The 19,751-nt window shown below is 37.2% G+C and overlaps 1 protein-coding gene and 1 long non-coding RNA gene across 24 annotated transcripts; both read left to right on the forward strand.

Annotated features, from left to right (window-relative positions):
* Nucleotides 1–2,197: 2,197 nt before the first annotated feature.
* Nucleotides 2,198–10,396, forward strand: LOC137733225 (uncharacterized). 3 transcript variants are annotated; one of them, XR_011068426.2, is made up of 11 exons: nt 2,198–2,706; nt 2,935–3,031; nt 3,982–4,038; nt 4,304–4,524; nt 5,729–5,790; nt 6,385–6,507; nt 6,973–7,288; nt 7,576–7,654; nt 7,946–8,034; nt 8,533–8,583; nt 10,055–10,396. It is a non-coding gene; the product is annotated as an uncharacterized LOC137733225 (long non-coding RNA). The 3 variants fall into 3 exon arrangements; XR_015961157.1 differs by lacking the exon at nt 7,576–7,654; XR_015961156.1 differs by lacking the exon at nt 7,946–8,034 and having other exon boundaries at nt 2,202–2,706.
* A 1,248-nt stretch (nt 10,397–11,644) lies between these two features.
* LOC137714771 (putative disease resistance RPP13-like protein 1) lies at nt 11,645–19,379 on the forward strand. 21 transcript variants are annotated; one of them, XM_088691849.1, is made up of 14 exons: nt 11,645–15,556; nt 15,641–15,728; nt 15,806–15,915; nt 16,061–16,257; nt 16,342–16,551; nt 16,650–16,761; nt 16,874–17,059; nt 17,154–17,282; nt 17,421–17,516; nt 17,626–17,726; nt 17,839–18,058; nt 18,139–18,437; nt 18,554–18,637; nt 18,719–19,379. In XM_088691849.1, exon 1 carries the CDS (start codon nt 11,798–11,800, stop codon nt 15,506–15,508), a length of 3,711 nt encoding a protein of 1,236 aa, XP_088547975.1. In that variant the 5' UTR covers nt 11,645–11,797; the 3' UTR covers nt 15,509–15,556; nt 15,641–15,728; nt 15,806–15,915; nt 16,061–16,257; nt 16,342–16,551; nt 16,650–16,761; nt 16,874–17,059; nt 17,154–17,282; nt 17,421–17,516; nt 17,626–17,726; nt 17,839–18,058; nt 18,139–18,437; nt 18,554–18,637; nt 18,719–19,379. The 21 variants fall into 21 exon arrangements, with proteins under 21 accessions (XP_088547975.1, XP_088547980.1, XP_088547985.1 ...); XM_088691854.1 differs by having other exon boundaries at nt 17,839–18,047; XM_088691859.1 differs by having other exon boundaries at nt 16,883–17,059; nt 17,154–17,516; nt 18,128–18,277; nt 18,360–18,437.
* The last annotated feature ends 372 nt before the right edge of the window (nt 19,380–19,751 follow it).

The following is a 19,751-nucleotide window of genomic DNA, read 5'->3' on the forward strand; positions in this document are numbered from 1 at the left end:
AAATCGCCGTAATTTGGTCGGAAAATGGCTCAAAAGCCTCGGAGGTCGCTGGAAACTGGGTAAGATTCAAATGGATATAACTTCTTCAATACTCAACGACATTGGGTGATTCAAAAACGAAAATCATTCTCGATGAGACAAAGAGAATGATACCTTTCTTAACTCGTTGTGGATCGCTCGAAAATTGGCGGCCTGCGTCGAAGTTCGTGTACGAGGCTTCATGGTTCGACTTCTAAGATGCCAAGATTATGGTTGTGTTCGTAATGATGAGATAAAGAAGATGGTGATGTCGAAATTGTGTTTTGATGATGATTTTAGGATATGGGTTATGGGTGTGGCACAGTGAAGGAGGAGAAAAGAGAGAGAGCTCGAGAGAGAGAATGAGAGTCTGGGAGAGAAGGGAGAGGGATTCCATGAGATCGGGGAAAGATCTGCCACGTGTTAGCTCGCCAGTGGTCCATGATAGGGAAATATCTCCAATTATAAAATTACCAAAATACCCTTATTGTTCTGAGTTCCGTAAAATCTTTGTTTTAGCTCCAACTTCACTTCCGCTTATGCCCACGCATTCGTAACAACGAGTACTACGATGCTACACCAAGGGAATGAATCTTACGTGACACAACAATATGGTCAACAAAAGTCAGCGTTTTTATCTCGAAGGGCATTTTCGTAAATTCACATATTAAAATTATAAAAACCTTAAAATTTAGGAACGGGTCGTTACAAACAGTACCTGATGAAAACTTACTGCACGATATACGATTAATGTACATGATTTACGGATCTCGAGATCCTTGCAAAGAAGATTCGGAGGTGAGAGATGTGAAAGACAGTTGACCCGCGTGGTGGTCGTACAGCCGTCATTAGTTACTTTAGTCTAAAGAAGGAGGCGAAATTGCACTGTAGAAATGAACAGTGTTTTGTAAGACATTTCAGTTTATTTACAAGACTACCACTGGTCATCTCTGCCGCTAATCTTGATGCATACATGTTGATGATCGTGGGAAGGAAGAACGATGGTAAAGGCGGTCTTTTCCGTTTCTTTCCCAAACCCTCATTGCCTCTTCCGTCTCACAGACCCGACGAGAACGACACATACGGTCTCGCGTCTATCCTATCCTCCTCTCACCGCAGTCTGCCTTCCCTCGCCTATGTCGTCTTACTCCATCGTTTGCGTCATGGAAGCCCGTGCGTGGTTTTTTGGGTGGGGATTTCAGATTTCAAGGGGGAGAGAGGCTGTGCTTCGTTTCGATCAGATCGAGGTGATGGGGACAACGCAAGAGGTTGAGGGAAGCCGGCTCTAAGACTCTGCATCTCTCACTTTCTCATCTCTCAAACCATTTCTCTCTCTCCCATCTCTCCCATTGTCTCTGTCTCTCGGCTTTCTCACTTACTCTATGTCCATTGAAATTTCAAGGTTATTTTCCAACCCTAAATTGATATATTCCATACCTTGATTTGATCTTAATTTATCTGGAATTGATCTGCATATGTGTAGTATAGATAATTTTATCTAATGTTATAGAATCCATGTCCTATTCGGAAATTCTGAAGTTGCGATTCTACTGTCTCAGCTATATGCAAAGACTTGATTTTTAATGTTAATGCATCTGAAAATGGCGTGATGTGTGTCGTTAAGGGAGTTAAGCTGCATGATTTTCAGTTATTGATGTCTGTTTGTATGTTGTTTGATTGGTCTTGAATTTTTTGTATCGTTGTTTATTGTTTTCTTTGCCCTGTTTGTTCACAAACAGAAAGATTCAGGTGGAAAACGGGTGAAATTAGCAGGATCCAGTAATGAAAATGGCAGTTTGAAGGCTAAAGTTGAAGAAAGTTCAGCTGCTGGTGACAACAAGCCAGCTGAAGAAAGCTCTAAACCTTCCGAGCCACCCAAGCAAGACTATATCCATGTCAGGGTAAGAAGGGTACAAGCTACATATAGCCACAGTCTAGCCGAGAGAGCAATGCACTTTTGGTCCTTTAAAATTTTCAATATAAGAATCTAGAACATCAATTATGGTTGCATGTTCTTAGTCAAGCTCTGTAGTTCTCGATAAGGAATAGGTTTCTGTTTTATTCTTGATTGCCAATTGAGGTTATAGCTGCAATTCAAATTCAGAATATTTTCCTTGCACATGTTGGTATGTATGTGTGCACTAAAATCTCCAAAATATAAATTTTCAGTTTCATTCTCTCCCTCAAGAACATTATTAGAAGAAATTAAAGATTATTTTTTGTTCTGAGTATGAGTGCTATTTGTGTTTCTTTCATTGCTAAGAAGTATGAGACATAATTCTGCAAAACTTAATTGATGACCGTATGAAAGCTATGAAAGAACTCTCCGAATAATTCTTTGAATCTGGTTCAGTTTTATCTTAGATATGCATACAATCATTATTTGTGAGATAATTAGTTGCAGGGCTGGCTTTTAGCTGTTTGTTTGTTGATAAATTACATATAGTTCTTAAGGAATTATATATGATTTGTGAGGTTTGAGGTTAACATCAATATCCATGGCCTGTCACGATCCCCCATTGTACCATATGGCCATACAATTTGGCAAAATTATGATTCATTCAACTACTTCTTTTTGTCTTTGTTTGATCTTTGTTTCACTGTGTTTTGCAGCTCATGGAATACTCTTCCCAAACTTAAGACACTTAATCAGTAAGCGAGTGAACGACATAAGTTTCTAAATTACAGGTTAGTTATCCATTTTTGAAAATCCTGTGCAGAGTAGTTGATAGATGTTATGTTATTTGAAAGTTCATATTGTTGTCATTGTGTTGTGCTTGCTGTGATTTGCTTAGCTTAATTATAAATTATGGGTGTTTGTTTCAGTTTTATTCATCTTAGCGCCATTCACTGTATTTAATATGGTTTCATTCTTTAGACAGACTAACCATTTTTGCCATTTTGTTGTTTGTGCAGAGAGGAGATATCTTATTACAAGGAACTCTCTCCAACAGAACTCAGTCCAAAAGAACATTTGCTACTCTTAAAAGCATTATGAGGACTCCAAGCTCAAGTCAGTCCTTAATTTTCATGTATTTTTTATTTCTTTATGTCTAGGTGGTTTACATGGGTTTTAACCATGAAATCACCTAACTTTATGTTTGCAATTGTGTTGTTTCTGATTGTTGATATCAATTGAAACACTATCATTTAGGTTATTAGATTTTATGCTATAAGAGTATGCTAACATATTCATTTTAGTAACCACCACTTGCTTTGATACATTGTAAATGCTATTTATGTGACAAGAAAATAACCTTATTTCCCGTTTAATAAAACTGTTTAGTAATTGGAAAAACTGTTTGTTTAATGTGTTCAACATGTTGTTATATTTTAATGTTGGAAACCATTGGCTGTGAATCTTTTGGAAGAAATTAGCCCCATGAAGTAATAAAACAAGGACATTTATGGAGGAATGAGATTGAATTGTTTGCTTTGCTCAAGCAATTATGTTTAGATTAATGGATGTTAGAGTGCATTTTGAAATGTAAGTAAGTTATGGATTCATTTTCGTAGCGAATCTCAAATAATCAGTGTGCGGAAAAATGATCTCTTAGTTTCAATTTAAATACATATGGAAAGTCAGAGATCTGTTGAGCATGTTGGAAATTCAGAGTAGTAGCACTTTTGCATGCTACATTACGACCTATAGCTCCTTTAATATTTTTGAACCAATGATATTACATTTGTTATATCTGTTTGGTTCCCTATTTCTATAGTTACAGATGTGATTAGTGTGCATTTGGTTGTGCTTGGTTGGGGTATAGGTTTAGTTGAAATAGTATTGGTTTTTATTAGTGTTATTTTCCCTTCTAGCAGTGCCCAATTCCACCCAAATTGAATCTCAAGTTCTTCTGCTTTCGAAGACGGCATGTTCGGCCAACCGTGTATTTTCCATCACTTTTTTATTCATAAATAATGTAAGCTGTTTGATTAATTGAATTTGTATTTTTGTTTTTGTAGATTTAACAAGATCATCAACAAGGAAAAACCGAATAAGGTGGTTTTGAAGACGATAAGGTGATCCCTACTGTGTTTCTTCTCAGTTTCAATTTCCTATTCATTTTTTAATTGAGCTTTACCAGTATTTACTTTTTTTTCCTTATGAAGTTTGGATTTTTGAGTAATGGGTTTTGTTAATTAATTTTAGGAGTTAATTCTTAATCAATAATAAGTGAATTGAGAGTGGAGAGCTGCCATGGTTGGGATTAATTCTTAATCAATAACAGGTGAGTTAATTCTTAATCAAACTAATCTCTAACCCATTCTTCATATGTCGTACAAGGACTTGAAGAAGCAGCTGACGCTGATCTATCCCAGAGACGAAGGCAAATCTCTACTAAATAGCCCATATTGGCCGACGACAGAGATTTAGTATGCAAAGTCAGCGAAGCTGGTGAGGTTTCCAAGGACGTCACCAATTTCGTGAAGTTGCTGGAGAACAAATTGGAAAAGTTCAATGCTTTCTTTGTGGAGAATGAGGAGTGGTACGTTAGTCGATGGAAGGTATAATTTCTTGATTTTCTTTAAAAAATTATTGAAGATTACAATTTGGATTCTAGAATTATGAGAATTTGTTTAGGAATTGAGAGAGATTGACTTGCTGCTTGCGAATTCGGAAATTTATGGTTTTTGTATGATAATTTTGGTTTAGGATATCGAAAGATTGTGTCTTTGATGTATAATATTGAATTTGGATGAAATTGATTAGATTTTGCCTTTTTTTTTTAGGCCATTGTATGTATTAAGTCTGTAATTAGGAACTGTTTTATATGGTTTTCTGTATTCGTAATTGTTCAGCATAATAAAAAATAGGGTTTTTTTTTTTGTTGTGCTGATTTTCATGTACTCTATTCATAATTGTTTATTTTGTAAGGGAAATGCGGGATATGATAGAGATGTAAGCAATTTCAAATCTTCATTTATCTCGTTTCTTGTCACATCCCGGCCTAGGACGGATCACTTCCCAGGCCTGCTCCACCACCGTAGCATGATATTGTCCGCTTTGGGAATATACATATAAGGATCACCCCCTGGGCGATGTGGGATGTTACAATCCACCCCCCTTAGGGGCCCGACGTCCTCGTCGGCACACACGCGGCTAGGGTTAGGCTCTGATACCAAATTGTCACATCCCGGCCCGGGGCGGATCACTTCTCGGGCCCGCTCCACCACCGTAGCACGATATTGTCCGTTTTGGGCTTACCATTCCCTCACGGTTTTGTTTTTGGGAACTCACGAGCAACTTCCCAGTGGGTCACCCATCATGGGATTGCTCTAGCTCCCTTCTCACTTAACTTCGGAGTTCCTATGGAACCCGAAGCCAGTGAGCTCCCAAAAGGCCTCGTGCTAGGTAGAGATGGGAATATACATATAAGGATCACCCCCCTGGGCGATGTGGGATGTTACATTTCCACTTTGTTCAATTCAATTTGATTTAGCATTATTTTCATTGCTTTTGAGGAAACCAAATTAAAAGTGCCTTTCGATCTTTGTATATCATGCTTATGTTCTCCTTTATTGGGAGACTGATTTACTGTTTTAAATTGGTTCAATTCTCTTATATTTGGCCTTTTTGTTGGTTCTGAAAAAATGAAATGACATGTGGATATCTGTCTTCTATATCACGTTTATGTTGAAATGTCATACTTACCAAAACCACATGTTGAAATGTTGGACCGGTAAACGTTTTTCGTTATTTTGTTTTCAGGACTTCGTTAACCTAGAAGTCAACCCGCTGATGCCAAAGCAGAAGAGAAGTGAAGATGTGAGGTAATTTTTTATGTTGACAATTAATTTATCGAGTTTTAGATGACGATCACATTTTATTTCCATATTTACTATTTCATGGTTTATAGATGTGGTTTGGTTTTGATCGCTGGATGAGAAATCAAGCATGTTTGTGACTTGGTTTTGTTTGTTTTAAAATATATGTTGTCGTGCCTGTTTATGTGGTTATGTCTGTTTCTTTTTAAATTTTCTATGTTTATCTTATTTGTAGAGTTAAATAGCTGATGAATCTTTATCAATGAAGCAGCTGGAATGCTTTTGTTGAATGTGAATGATCATTTCTAAGGGAAACATTATAATACAAAGCTGTAACTTGAGTTTTGGAGTGAAACTCGAAAAAGCTTTAGTACTAAATATTATCGTGTATGAATGTCATTATAATCTATAGCTGTAACTTGAGGTTTTGGAGTGAAACTTGAAAGAGCTTTAGTACTAGATGCTATTGCGTATGAATGTGATACTGGATCTTACTATACACTGAGAATAAGTAATAAGAGATGGTGAGCCCGTTTTAAGTGTGATTTGTCTTCAGAAACTCAAATTTTGACTTTTTTGTATATATTGGTGGAAATGTAGAGATGGGTGCTCTTTGCTGCTGTCCTTGCGATGAGGAATTTGAAGAATATGCGCTTCCGAGCAATCCATTAAAATATTGCTTATTCCTGAGATACTTCTTCCAGCAGCTGTTCACTGGGTTAGGTATAAAAGCCATGATCAACTCAATACTTTGTCGGTTCTTCTGTTCATGAACTCTCTTAGGAAATTTACGTAGTTTTCTATTATCGGATACATTTGGTTATATCAATGTTTTAGATTTATTGTCTGAAAAGAAGGGGCAGTGGATCATAAATTGGAATGTCAGTTGAAAACTGAGGAGCCTGATGCAACTAAACAAATCCGTCTACATTACTTCTAAAAAATTGTAATGTTAATGATGGGTACAAAGCAAACTGTTTGAAAGCATCTATCACTTTTAATTTTGGGACAACATACTTGAATAGAAAGACATTAAAATTTATTTTTAAATGAAAATGTTCTTTCCAAAATGCTTAAGCTTTTATGAAAGTAATTCCAATAAGATCCATGGGTTTGATTCACTTTATTTTTTATAATTCTTATTTTTTATAATTCTTATTTTTTTTCGCATTTCTCATGTTCATGCAGTACAGTGCACCTTTCCAAGGGCTCGATGGACGACTACCTTCATTACCTATTCAAGGGGCCACTTTGGCATCATCCAGAGTAGGCACATCGCTACAGAATAATCCCTTGAATGATGCTCAGTTATCATTTTCCAAGCCAACCCCCTTTGATGCTGATCAGAGATGCTTGCATTTGCAGCGTGATGGCTTGGTCTCTAGGTGTGAGAAGTCAATGACTTATTTGCAAGAAGACATGCAGCAACTGAGAAGATGGAGTTCTGGCACCGAATACTTGGGTTTTGGGAAGAAATGGAGTGGGGATGACACTGAAGAATATTGTAAGTCATGCCTAATACATTAGCAACTTTAGTGACTGGTCTGAGCTCACCCTATATATAAGAAGACATTGAAATAATGATAAGCATATGGTAATTCACAAATGATTAGGATTGTGTAAAGGTTAGTTTAAAATGAAGTTTCTGTGATAGAATTAAAAGAACTATGCACGGTGGATTTTTATAGGTGTCATGAAATTTTTATACCAGTTTTATTTATTTATTTATTTTTATTTTTATTTTATGGGAATCAAGTATGGGTGGTTTTTTTTGTTTTTGAAATTTGAAAGGGGAACATAAATTACAAGAAGAGGAAGACTGAGCGCCGATCATGGCCTTCTCTTCCTTCCTCATCCAAATCCGGACATGGTAATTACTCGATTCTCATTTCTCATTCATCTCCTTTTGTTTTTTTTTTTTTTTTGTTTGGCTTTTGTGAAAGTGTTTGTGAAAATTAGGACATTTCAGATTATGGTTTTCATTTTAAATTTATCGATTATCAGATGGCAGAGTTTGTGATATACTATAATATGATTTGAGTGATTATTATTAATTTAAATTTTTCATGATCAGAGAGATGATGAATATGCGAAATGCTTTTGGATAAATGAAAGCCAGGGATTCATGGATTTTTCTATAATTGTCTTTGTAATGTTTCAGTTGTGTGGCATTGGAGTCATTCTCAACAGGAGCGTGTTATTTTGGTCTGTTAACAAAGGAAGCGAGTTGCTCTGTGCTAAAGGGGGATGGTGAATCGAAATTCTTGGCCCTATTTTAAGGTTATGAGAAAAATCATAATAAAAATTAACATGGCAATCATAGATCTAATCCTCATTTTATCAATGCTTAAATATATCCAGTTGAACATGATCAGTTTCACAATCATCTCAATAGTAGCAGCATCATAACAATTCCTTCCTATAAGGAACTTTCATGTCAACTGATAGTTTGTTCAGAAGTTTCCCTTATTTTAACACTTACAATATTTATGATCCATTTGACATTCCCGCAACAACGCATGGGCTAAATGTGTTGCATATCAATTGTTCTTGCTATATGGCTCAACACTACACAAAAATCTTACCTTAAATGACTCAAGGTCACTTCAATTATTTACCCTACTCAACTTAAATTTAGTTCCCTTTTTTTCTCAAATTGTTATATGTTGTTTGATCCTTTATTGAATAGTTGTTAGAAATGGTGATTAAAACGTGACTCATATTTTTTGCAATTTTTTTGTTATGTAGAAATATGCGGCGCATGATTGGCGAGAATTTTTCTTCATTGTGAACATTCAGGTAAATCATGTCTTTCAATATTTTTCTACTATTCTTTGCATTGTTCTTTCTTGGGTTTTGTGTGAGATTTATTGGAATGGTGGTGGTTTAATGCTTTTCTACGTTGCTGATAAAAGAATTTTGGGTAACATGGTAGTTTAGGGGATAGCTATAACCCTTGACGGATTTCAAATTAAGACAATATTTTAGTTTAAACTTTCAGTAACGCAAGGCAGAGGCAAATTTTGATTTTTGCCTTCCCTTTTATCGCCTGCCATGGGGTGGGGGAGGGACAGAGACACCACTTTTTTATAATCTTTGGAAGTATTTAGTGGTTGGCTAACGATCCTATTAGCGTATCCATTGGAGGTTGTTTGGATTCATATTTCTACCTTCTTCTTTTTTAAAATATGCCTAGAAATCATAAAAATGCTTCTGAAGAATGATAAGTAACGATTTGCAAAATTTTATTGTAATGTTTTTTCAATGATGTCAAAGAGCTAAAATTGAAAGATGGGTTCTTTTTAGTTCTGTTTTGGATTGCTCCTGATTGAAAAAGGATGAACATTCTTTGTTATTTTCTCACCCATTTCATTATCTATTTCTATAAAATCTCAATACTCATGAATATTGTCATCAAGGCAGATAGCATGAAAATGTTAATGCATTTTCCTCTGCCAGTTTATCAATTTGAATTCCACTTTATTTGCGGTTTGTAATTGAAATATGTAATGCGAAATTCATTACTTTTGAGTATGAGCTTTTGAGTAGTTATGAAAGGTTATATATTTTATGCGTGTTTATAAACTTATGACATGCAATTAGTTTCTTTTTGGTTGGGTTCAAATATATTGATTGTGGTGTTATAAAGCTCCTTTTAATAGTTAGGTTAAAAATAACCATTAATAGATTCTTTATTTGGTTGATCCGTTTTAATCCTCCTTTTGTTTTAGTTTCGTGCTAGCACATGGCGTATATTGCTTTGCTTGCTGGTTATTCAATGTGCCATCAAATTTGAGTATCTTTATGTGGAAATGATTCATATCTGTTGCAGATTATAGCAGCACTTCGTTTTGCTTTGTAAACAAACTATATACTTTGTCTTAGGTTAAGTATAATGTTTAATGATTGAATTTGTAAGACGGTTTAGCAATTTTTTCAGAAACTTAGTATTCTTGCTAGAGCTCAAGTATTATGTATTCTACTTTTCTACTTTCCGTTTTCTGTGTTTTTCTTCCATGTAGTGGGCTGATTACTTGAAACTATGATATTGATGACACAGTACAATCTACAAATGAATGTTTCTTATAGCTATCCATATATAGCAAGCAAAGTTTGACTTCACTGGTTCTTAGGTACTACATCTTTTTAGTTGCTTTGTGTGGAAACTATTCATATGAATGGATTTTGATCTGTTTAAAAATATCTTTAGTGATGATTTTGAGTATAATGTGTTTTCCTAATACTGTTTCTCTCCCTCTTTGTAGTACAGTTGTGCAGAAGACATCTCCATTAACCGGTAACAGAAGAAATCGTTTGATGTCGAGGTTCCCGTGCAGAAAAGCAAACATGCTGCAAGTGGAGGATAGATAACAGCTCAAGACACATGGTATGAGGATGCAGGTAAACTGTACATATGCATATGGAAAAAGTAAAAAGTTAAGGCGGGTTAGCTGTAGCTTCTCCTTCTTGCCACAACAGAAAATACTTTTGAACTGCATTAAGCTATTAATAAATTAAGCTTAAGCTATATTTTACTTATCAAGAATGGGTAAACTGTTTTAAATAGGAAAATTAAGTGCTTATATCGGGTAAACTATTAATTTTACGAAGTTTTCTGGTAAATTAGGTATATAGTTTAATTGCGTCCCCTTTTTCCAATCCCTATATATCTGCTCAACTCTTGGGTCAATTATTTGTTAGTAGGAATGTTTAATTGCTTGATCAATGATGTTGATTCAATTTGAAGAAGAAATAGGACTTTTGTTCACTAGGGATTTGAAATAGGGATTGAGACTCACATGAGTAAGATGTCCCAATTGTTCATTGATTCTTAGGTGCTGTGTTTTTAGTTGCTTTGTGTGGAAACTATTCATGCCTGTTGCGACAAATTTATTCAAGTCCCGCAGCAACCCGCGAGCATATTTTCTCGTTTCTGACTATGGTAGCAACTAAAAACTAGTTAAATGAGCAGTTGATGACTTCTTGAATTTCTTTATTAATTTGATTAAATTAATTTCCTAAAAAAAATTTGATTATGTTAATGATTGTCCATCTGTTGTTTATCAAATATTTTTCTTTATACAAATGATACTTAAAGAGCTAGTCAAACAAAAAAGCTCTGATTTGACAACAAAAATCACAGAATCAAGTTACAACTTTGCCATTTTATTGATATACCAGAAATTTTGTTTTTATAAAATCAAATGAAAGTTTATTATATACACTTTTCACGACAAAATTTGTGTAGTAATGCAATTTAACGACATCCAATTAATCCTGTCGAAGAGAAACTCTCTAATACAATGTCCAATTATTAGAGAAATTAATCAAATGCTCACTTTCAATAACATCAATATTATCTTTAACTTGTTAACTACATGCATAATCCGACAAATATCAGGTCTCATTATTAATTAAAATGGAATTAAGATGTTTAAAATATTTTATTTCTCTCTCATTCTGCCGATGTGAGATATTTCAACAAAGTGGCTACATAAATTTGCAAAATAAAAGAAAAAATTAAAAGAGAGATTTGAAAAGAAAAAAAAAAAAATATATATATATATATATATTAATGCTCAAGGTGTTGATGCTCAAGATGTCAACACGTATCATATTGTACATGAAATCGGTAACCTCTTTTATATATAGAGTTGTGGAATTGACCCGGAGAACGAAACCGTTGAATATGGCGCAAAAATCCAACGTCATCCAACCGACACATTACGTTTTACCACTAAATATGTTTTCCTATTCCATACTTATGATTCACAAGAAAAGGAAAATGTCATCCCTCGGACGCATTTTCTACACCCTTTTGTACTCCTTTGGAAATTTCAACCCACACGCCAAGACGCATGTCCATCCAAGTCGTGTCACTACTGATTACGATGTAAAATTAAGATATATAATCCTGCAGGCTTGCTAGTTCCTTACTTGAATTTCACAAGAATTTCCAGTTTTTCAACTTCAAATTCTCCATCAAAATTAGTCTTTTTGCCAAGAAGAGAAAATGGCTTTGGTTGGAGAGGCTTTACTCTCCGGTTCAATCCAGGTGATATGCCACAAGATTGCCTCCAGAGAGTTCATGGACTTCTTCCGGGCAAGAAGATTCAACCATTCACTCGTGGACAGACTGAAGGTGACGTTGATGACCCTCCATGCAGTGCTCAACGATGCAGAGGAGAAGCAGATTGTCAACCCTGCCGTCGAGATGTGGCTTGACGAGCTCAAAGATGCTGTGTTCGATGCCGAGGACTTGGTGGATGAGATTGATACTGAAGCTTTGCATCACAAGGCGAAAGATCAGACTGGGACAACCCAGGTGTGGAACATCCTTTCTACCTCTCTGAATCCTTTTAATTATAAAGGCTTGAATGATAGATTAGAAAATTTATTCAACAAGTTGGAACACCTTGCAAAACAAAAGGATATCCTCGGTCTTAGAGGAGGTGTTGGGGGCAAGGTTTCACAAAGAAATCCCACAACTTCTGTTGTTGAGGAAGGATTTTGTACCTATGGTAGGGATGGAGACAAAAAAAAGTTAAAAGCTCTACTGCTGCTATCTGACAATGAAGGTAGCAATAATTTTTCTGTAGTCCCTATAGTCGGAATGGGTGGGGTTGGTAAGACAACTCTTGCTCAAGTCCTTTACAATGATGAACAAGTTAAAGAGCACTTTGATATGAATGCTTGGGTTTGTGTTTCCGAACAGTACGATGCTTTGAGGGTGATTAAGACCCTTTTTGAGCAAATCACCGAGAAATCTTGTGATATCTCAGATATGAATTCCCTTGAAATTCGACTAAGGGAACAAGTAAGGGGAAAGACATTTTTATTTGTCCTGGATGACCTTTGGAATGAAAGCTATGGTGATTGGGATCGGATACGAACTCTTTTCACGTATGGGACGAAGGGAAGCAAGGTCATTGTAACAACAAGGAGTAAACGTGTTGCATCCATCGTGCACAATACCATTCCAATTCACGACTTAGAAAAATTGTCGGAGGAGGATTGTTGGTTGCTACTGAAAAAACATGCATTTAGAAATGAAAACCCCAGTGCACATCCAGACTTGGAAGAAGTTGGTAAGAAAATTGCACGTAAATGCAGTGGTTTGCCTTTAGCTTCAAAAACACTAGGGGGTCTCTTAGGTTGTAACCTAGACTATAAGGAATGGAATGACATATTGGATAGCAATCTTTGGGATCTACCACACACTAATAGTGTTCTTCCTTCTCTAAAATTGAGTTACCATTATCTTCCAACTTACTTGAAACGATGCTTTGCTTATTGCTCAATTTTCCCGAAGGACTATGAATTTGATAAGGAAAATGTAATTCTATTATGGGTGGCAGAAGGTTTAATTCCACAACCAGAGAGCGAGAAAGCAATGGAAGAGGTTGGTGAAAGATACTTTGATGAACTGTTATCGCGATCACTATTTCAAAGATCAAGATTGGATCAACCAAAATTCACTATGCATGATCTCATCAATGACTTGGCTATGTCTTTGTCTAGAAAATTTTGTTTTAGATTGGATCAGGAAAACTCACATGAAGTTCCTAAAAGAGTTCGCCATTGGTCGTATATGAGAGGAAAATTTGATACAGCCCCAAAATTTAAGCCATTAGATGGAGTTACATGTTTGCGTGCCTTCTTGCCAATGTCTTTATCACCATATAATAGCCGGGGAAATGTAAGTAATAAGGTTCTTGATAAATTACTGCAAGCACAAAAATGTTTACGGGCATTTTCATTGTCAAGATATGATAATATCAGTCGCTTACCTGATTCCATTGGTAAACAAACACACTTGCGCTACATTGATCTCTCTTACACAAAAATTAAAAGGTTACCAGATAGAGTGTGTACTCTTTATAATTTACAAACTCTATTGTTGTTAGGCTGTTTTTCTCTTGTTGAATTGCCTGCAGACATGAGGAAATTGATTCATTTGCGTCATCTTGATATTAGTGGAACTAAAATAAAAGCGATGCCGGTGCAAATGGGTAAACTAAGAAGTTTGAGAACGCTTACTGCTTTTGTGTTAGGGAAATCTACTGGGTCAAATATTGGAGAACTGAGGGAGTTGTCGCACCTTCGAGGAAAAATTTCTATCTTGAATCTGCGAAATCTAGTCGGTGCTATTGATGCCTTGCTGAAGGATAAGAAAGATCTCAATGATGTAGAGTTGTCATGGGGTAGCGTGGTTTCCGACGATTCCGTGAAAGAGAGACAAGTACTTGAAAGCCTTCAACCTTCTGTAAAACTGGTGAAACTGACCATCAGGTCATATGGTGGAACCAGTTTCCCGAAATGGGTGGGAGACTCGTCCTTCTCCAACTTACAAGTGATGCGTCTGATTGATTGTAGTAATTGTAGTTCTCTGCCACCAGTTGGTCAGCTACCTGCTCTGAAAGAGCTCTACGTAGAAAGGATGGAATTTGTTACGAGTGTTAGTGCTGAATTCTATGGGGGAAATCAACCGTTTCCATCTTTAGAGAAGCTAGAGTTTATGGATATGCCAGCGTGGGAGGAATGGGTGCCTCCAAGTGGAGGTGAAAGTCCAGATTTTCCTCGTCTTAAGAACTTGACTTTAATAAATTGTGGGAAGCTGAGAGGAAACTTGCCCACACATCTTCCTTCCTTGAAGGTACTTTGGGTGTCCAACTGTGAGGTTCTACATGAAAACAGAGCCAGTAATACCCTGAACACGGAATCCTTTCGGCCATCTCTTGAAGAAGTGCAAATAAGAGGATGCCCGGGTCTCTCATTGCTACTAGAGACGACGGAGACGCTGCCGTCGCTTCAGATGCTCCATATTAATCTTGTTGGGACAGGGACACAGTCGTTGCCGCAAATGCTGCACAACAGCAATCGTCTTCAAAGTTTGACTCTATATAGCTGCTCCTCACTCTTGTCGTTGCCTTCAAATGGTCTGCCCACCACCCTGACGTCACTCCGTATAGAGCATTGCAAGAAATTAGAATTCCTATCACCTGAGATGATGGCCAAATTGACTTCCCTTCAGTCTCTGGATCTATTCAATAGCTGTGATTCTCTGAGGTCCTTCCCCTTGGGCATTTTCCCTAAACTTTCATCTCTTGATATCGATGGTTGTCAGAATCTGGAATCCCTTTCTGTTGAAGGAGGAGCAAATGAAAATCTCAACCATCTCAACACCCTGGATATCAGTTACTGTCCAAATTTTGTCTCTTTTCCCTACGGAGGACTGCCCACTCCCAACCTGACTGACTTTAGAGTCGCTGGATGCGAGAATTTGAAGTTGTTGCCGGACCGAATGCACACCCTCACCGCCCTTCAACGTTTTTGGATACAAAATCTTCCAAATGTGGTGTCATTTGCACAGGGGGGTTTGCCTTCCAACCTACATTCATTTTATTGTATCGGCAGAAGCCAGGATGTGCTGGAGACGTTGCTTAATGAACAGCTGCTCCCCGCCACTCTTCACACTCTCGATATCTCTTATGTATCGAATCTGAAGTCTTTGGACGGGAAGGGACTTGAGCACCTCACTTCTCTTCAAGAGCTACGAATTTCATGCTGCAAGAGTCTCGAATTCCTGCCAAAAGAGGGTTTGCCGGCATCTCTTTCTTATCTGATCATCTGGGATTGTCCTACACTGAAGAAGGCAAAATATTGGAGAAAGATATCTCGCATTCCTTGCATAAAGATAAATGACCAAGTCATCATCCAATGAGCTTTCATTTCACTCTCTCCAACTCTCAACTCTCAAGAAAAAAGCCAGGTACTTTTTTATTTATATTGATTGTCTTCATCAATATTCTTACTTAAATTCAAGTTTAAGAGTCCAATTCCAATGAAATTACAGGAGAATGCGAGGAGAGTGACTTCTTTCTAGTCTGATACCGTGAAACTACTTGGGGTGGATATATATATATATTCCTGCCTGAGAAGAGGTAAACCCTGCATGATGGTTTTTTCATGCTTCTCTCGGCATAACTTTCTCATCTTTCACTGTAACTGTAATCTTCAGGTAGGTTGTGTTTGCTTGAATGCCAGTACGTACATTACGATACTAGATAAGGAGGGTGGTTGTTGTGCTATAGATTTCACCGGTGGAACATTGCGGATCAGCTGTAAATTGTAATTAATCCCTCTCACTTTTTCTATATTCAGTTTGCCTTATCCGTATTGCATTTATATAATCACTTTAACAGTTCAATTCAACCATATGCTAAGTCAAGAAAATGTGATAGGACTAACTGATATATCGGTTTCATTGATGCAGCAAGCAAATAGAGTAAACCTGTAAAGACAGGATCATCAAATGTTGCTCTGGGTTTCTAGACTATCAACTTTGAAATCTTAGGACGGAAATGGACTTTCAACACCACCTGGACTTCATCGGTCCAGAGAAAAAACTATTGAACTGTAAGGATAGGATTATCAGAGGGCAAATGATGTTAGATTACATCAACAACTCAGGTACTTGTGTATATATATACTGCTGTGGTTTCCATACGGCGGAATGCTTACTCATCTTTCAATGCCTATGTCATCTTGAGGTAGGTGTATACACATGTTTCTTTACAAACACAATGTTTGAAGAGAGCATGGCTTATTAGCACCGCTTGCTAGAATGCCAGTGTTACTAGACTCGGTGGCTGGCTGCCGTGCCTACAGATTTCAGTGTAAGCAGTTGAACACTTGAGTGTTACTAGACTCGATAGCTGGCTGCCGCGCCTACAGATTTCAGTGTAAGCAGTTGAACACTTGAGTGTAAGTTATTCTTCCTTTCCGTAACAGTGTAATTCAACCATGCTATCTGTCAGGACAACAAGATGGGACTGACATATACGTTGGCTTTGTTGATGCAGATGGCACCTCTATAATTGTTAAGATAGGATCATCTACTGCCAACAATTTAAACGTGCATAAATTAGTTGTCCTTGAATGGTGCTAGCTCCGGCTGTCTGGCATGAATGAGAGGTAACCCCTGGAACGATTTTTTTTTTTTTTTTTCTAATACTGCTACGGTTTGAACTTGGAATATGAGAGGCGTGTCTTTTCATCTTCTCTTGATGTCACTCTCATCTTCAAGTGGGTGCAGATATGCTTTTGTACAGGCAAAGTGGTTGAATAGCTCAGCGTGATCGTTGTAGCACTAGCCATCATGCTCGCGCTTGTTGGAATTCCAGTAAATGATGTTACTAGAATAGGTGGTTGGCTGGTGTGCTATGGATTTCACAGGAGTGATATTTCTTACGTTGAGCGCTGCACATGAGCTGTAATTCAGCTTTCCACTCTCTTTTATTTTAAGTTCCATTTGCTTGTTTTCTAAGATAATGTATCAGTGATAATTTATTCATCTATGAATTTAGGAGTATCTTGTTGAGCTCGGGATGAAAGAGGAAAGCAATTAAGTTGGCATCCTATTGAAATGGAAATGAGAGAAAACATGTCTTTCACAGTTCGATTTAGATTGTAACAATGGTACAAAGCAAGTGAAGGTAAAAAGCTCTGCGTTCTTTTCCTACATTTGCATCAAAACTCTGCATCCCCATCCCTTAAAGGAAAATATCACATGTTTCTATCTGAACTTGTGCCTATTGTTGCTGGCCGCCTATGAACATCTTATCTCCTGTTAGCGAACCAAAGGAACTAAGAGATTATAGCATTCTTCTCGCCATTGTGGATTTCATGAGCAATCACGAGAATATTCAAAGTTGCATCTGGACTCGGAGGTTTGTTTTCAATGTATTAGCGTGTGTGGTGTCACGTGGCACGCATGGCAAGTTAACAAAAGAAAAAAAAAATATTTATTTGAACATTGCAGATTTTCTCACTGTGTAGGCGATAATCTGATTCATTAATCGCTCCAGTGGAAAGAAGCTGTGGAGAAATAGATGATGGGGAAAGTTGGAGCAGCCCCTGAAAATTTAGAAACTTTTTTGGTAAGTAATAACTTCAACCATGATAGTGCTTCGTGTATACATTATTGCAGATAGCACCAGTAAATTCTAATCGCGAAGGGGTCCATTGATTGTTTCTCTTGATTGGTTTTAGTTTTTCTGATTGGTACCTGTTCAGCCAAGTGCATCGGGGTTCAGTCCCCTCTACACATCGAGGCCATGGCACTACATCACGGGATGCAAATGGTGGCTACAAAAGGAGCAGAATTATTGAGTGTTTGGTCTAATATATTTCATGATGGCAAGGCTACGCTCTAATGCAATTGTTCATTGTGCTTGCGAGAGAGATGGGAGACCAACAAGGTTGTGCATAGGTTAGTTTCCGATATGTGTGTGTGTGTGTATGTGATGACTTACGCATGACTTGACTTGAATTTGCGTAGAAACATTGCAGAGTCACTCGCAGCATAGGCGATCATCTTATTCATTAACAACTCCAGAGGAAGATGCAGTGGAGAAACGGATGATACTTCTTTACCAAAATTTGATGGAGAATGGTTTGGAGCAGGCCGTCATGTTTAGAAACTTTGTTGGTACGCAACAACTCTGAACCGTTGTAGTGCTTCACGTACGTTGTCGCAGTAAAATTGCTAATCAGTTAGGGGTTCATGTTAGCTGGGAAAAGAGACACTTCAGTTGGGGTTCATCGTTCCTTTTTCACTCTCAACTCTCAAGACAAAGTCTGGTACATGTGTACGTATTTCGCACCACTTATCTGTAGTTAATGTTAAATTGATTGTATTTTCCTATATAATTGGTTGTCTTCAAAGTTCGACACTTAACTGTGTTTGGATGAATGCCAATGCCAGTGCCAGTACAAGGAGGCTGGTTGTTCTGCTACAGATTTTACCGAAAGATTACATCTCCGGTTGAACAGTGATGATTCGTAAATTGTACTGTACCTTCCTTTTCCTTTGCTTTCTTCATTTTGCTTGTCTAGATTTGCATTTATAATATCTGTGCTTTTTTAACAGTGGAGAATTTAAGATTCGGTTGGAGACATTGCTCAAACAAAAGCTGCTCTCCACCACTCACCATCTGGACTACCAAGTTTGAAATCTTTGGATCAAAACACCTGGCACTCTCGAATCCCTGCCCGGAGAAGGACCTCAACAACTAGGCTCTCTTCAACAGCTATGCATCGTCGATTGCCTAGCGCTCCTGCTAGAAGAGGATTTGCCGCCTGTCTCTCTCTTTTCTGAGGATCACCAAAATGTTTGTGTCAGGATTTTGGCTCGTCAAAGTTAGTGTTCTTTCTTGTTTAGGATCGTATTAGGGAAATTAAAGGTGCACCGATTCTTCTCTTAAAAGGACTCGAAAGAATAAAAGTTTCCTTGTACAATTAGATTGGAAATCCTTATTGATCATTGGAAAAAGGAAAGTAAGTGTACTTTCCTATTACATATAGAATAGGAAACTTAATCAGAAAATAGGCATATAAACCACAACCTATACTTGTATATAGGGTGTGGCAAGGCTAGGGAAAGCTTGCTGAAAAGCCATAAACAGACGCTGGCAAGTGAGAAAAGCCAGAGACAGCCGAGAGGGACAAAGAGAGATTAGTTCTAGGGTTTTGCAAAAGTATTGTAACTCTATTATTAATCAAAGAAGCCATTGTTTCTCTATCCAAAGAAATCACAACTAGACATAGACATAAGTTCTACCGAACCAATATAAATCTTGTGTGTTTTTAATTCTTTAATTTGCTAAGTTTAGTGTATTTGCCGGATACATCAAAAAGCAAGATCCAAAGGAGTCATAATTATAACAGTTTGTTCTTCTTTGAACAAGAGGTGTGAAGAGAATATGAATGGAAAAGATTGAGCCACGATAGCTCACAATCCTTGCAATTTTCATTGATGCAAATCAAAGTCGGAACTTTGAACCACTTTTTTTAAATCTTGTACTTAAAACTGCTTCTTCTCAACGTTCCTGCATGACTTCTTCATAAGAAAGAGAGAGAAACGGGTGAATACTAAGGCCTTACGAGAAAATTACAATCCCGGC

This window comes from Pyrus communis, chromosome 3 (assembly GCF_041283825.1).
Source record: "Pyrus communis isolate YQ-2024b chromosome 3, ASM4128382v1, whole genome shotgun sequence".
NCBI lineage: Eukaryota > Viridiplantae > Streptophyta > Magnoliopsida > Rosales > Rosaceae > Pyrus > Pyrus communis.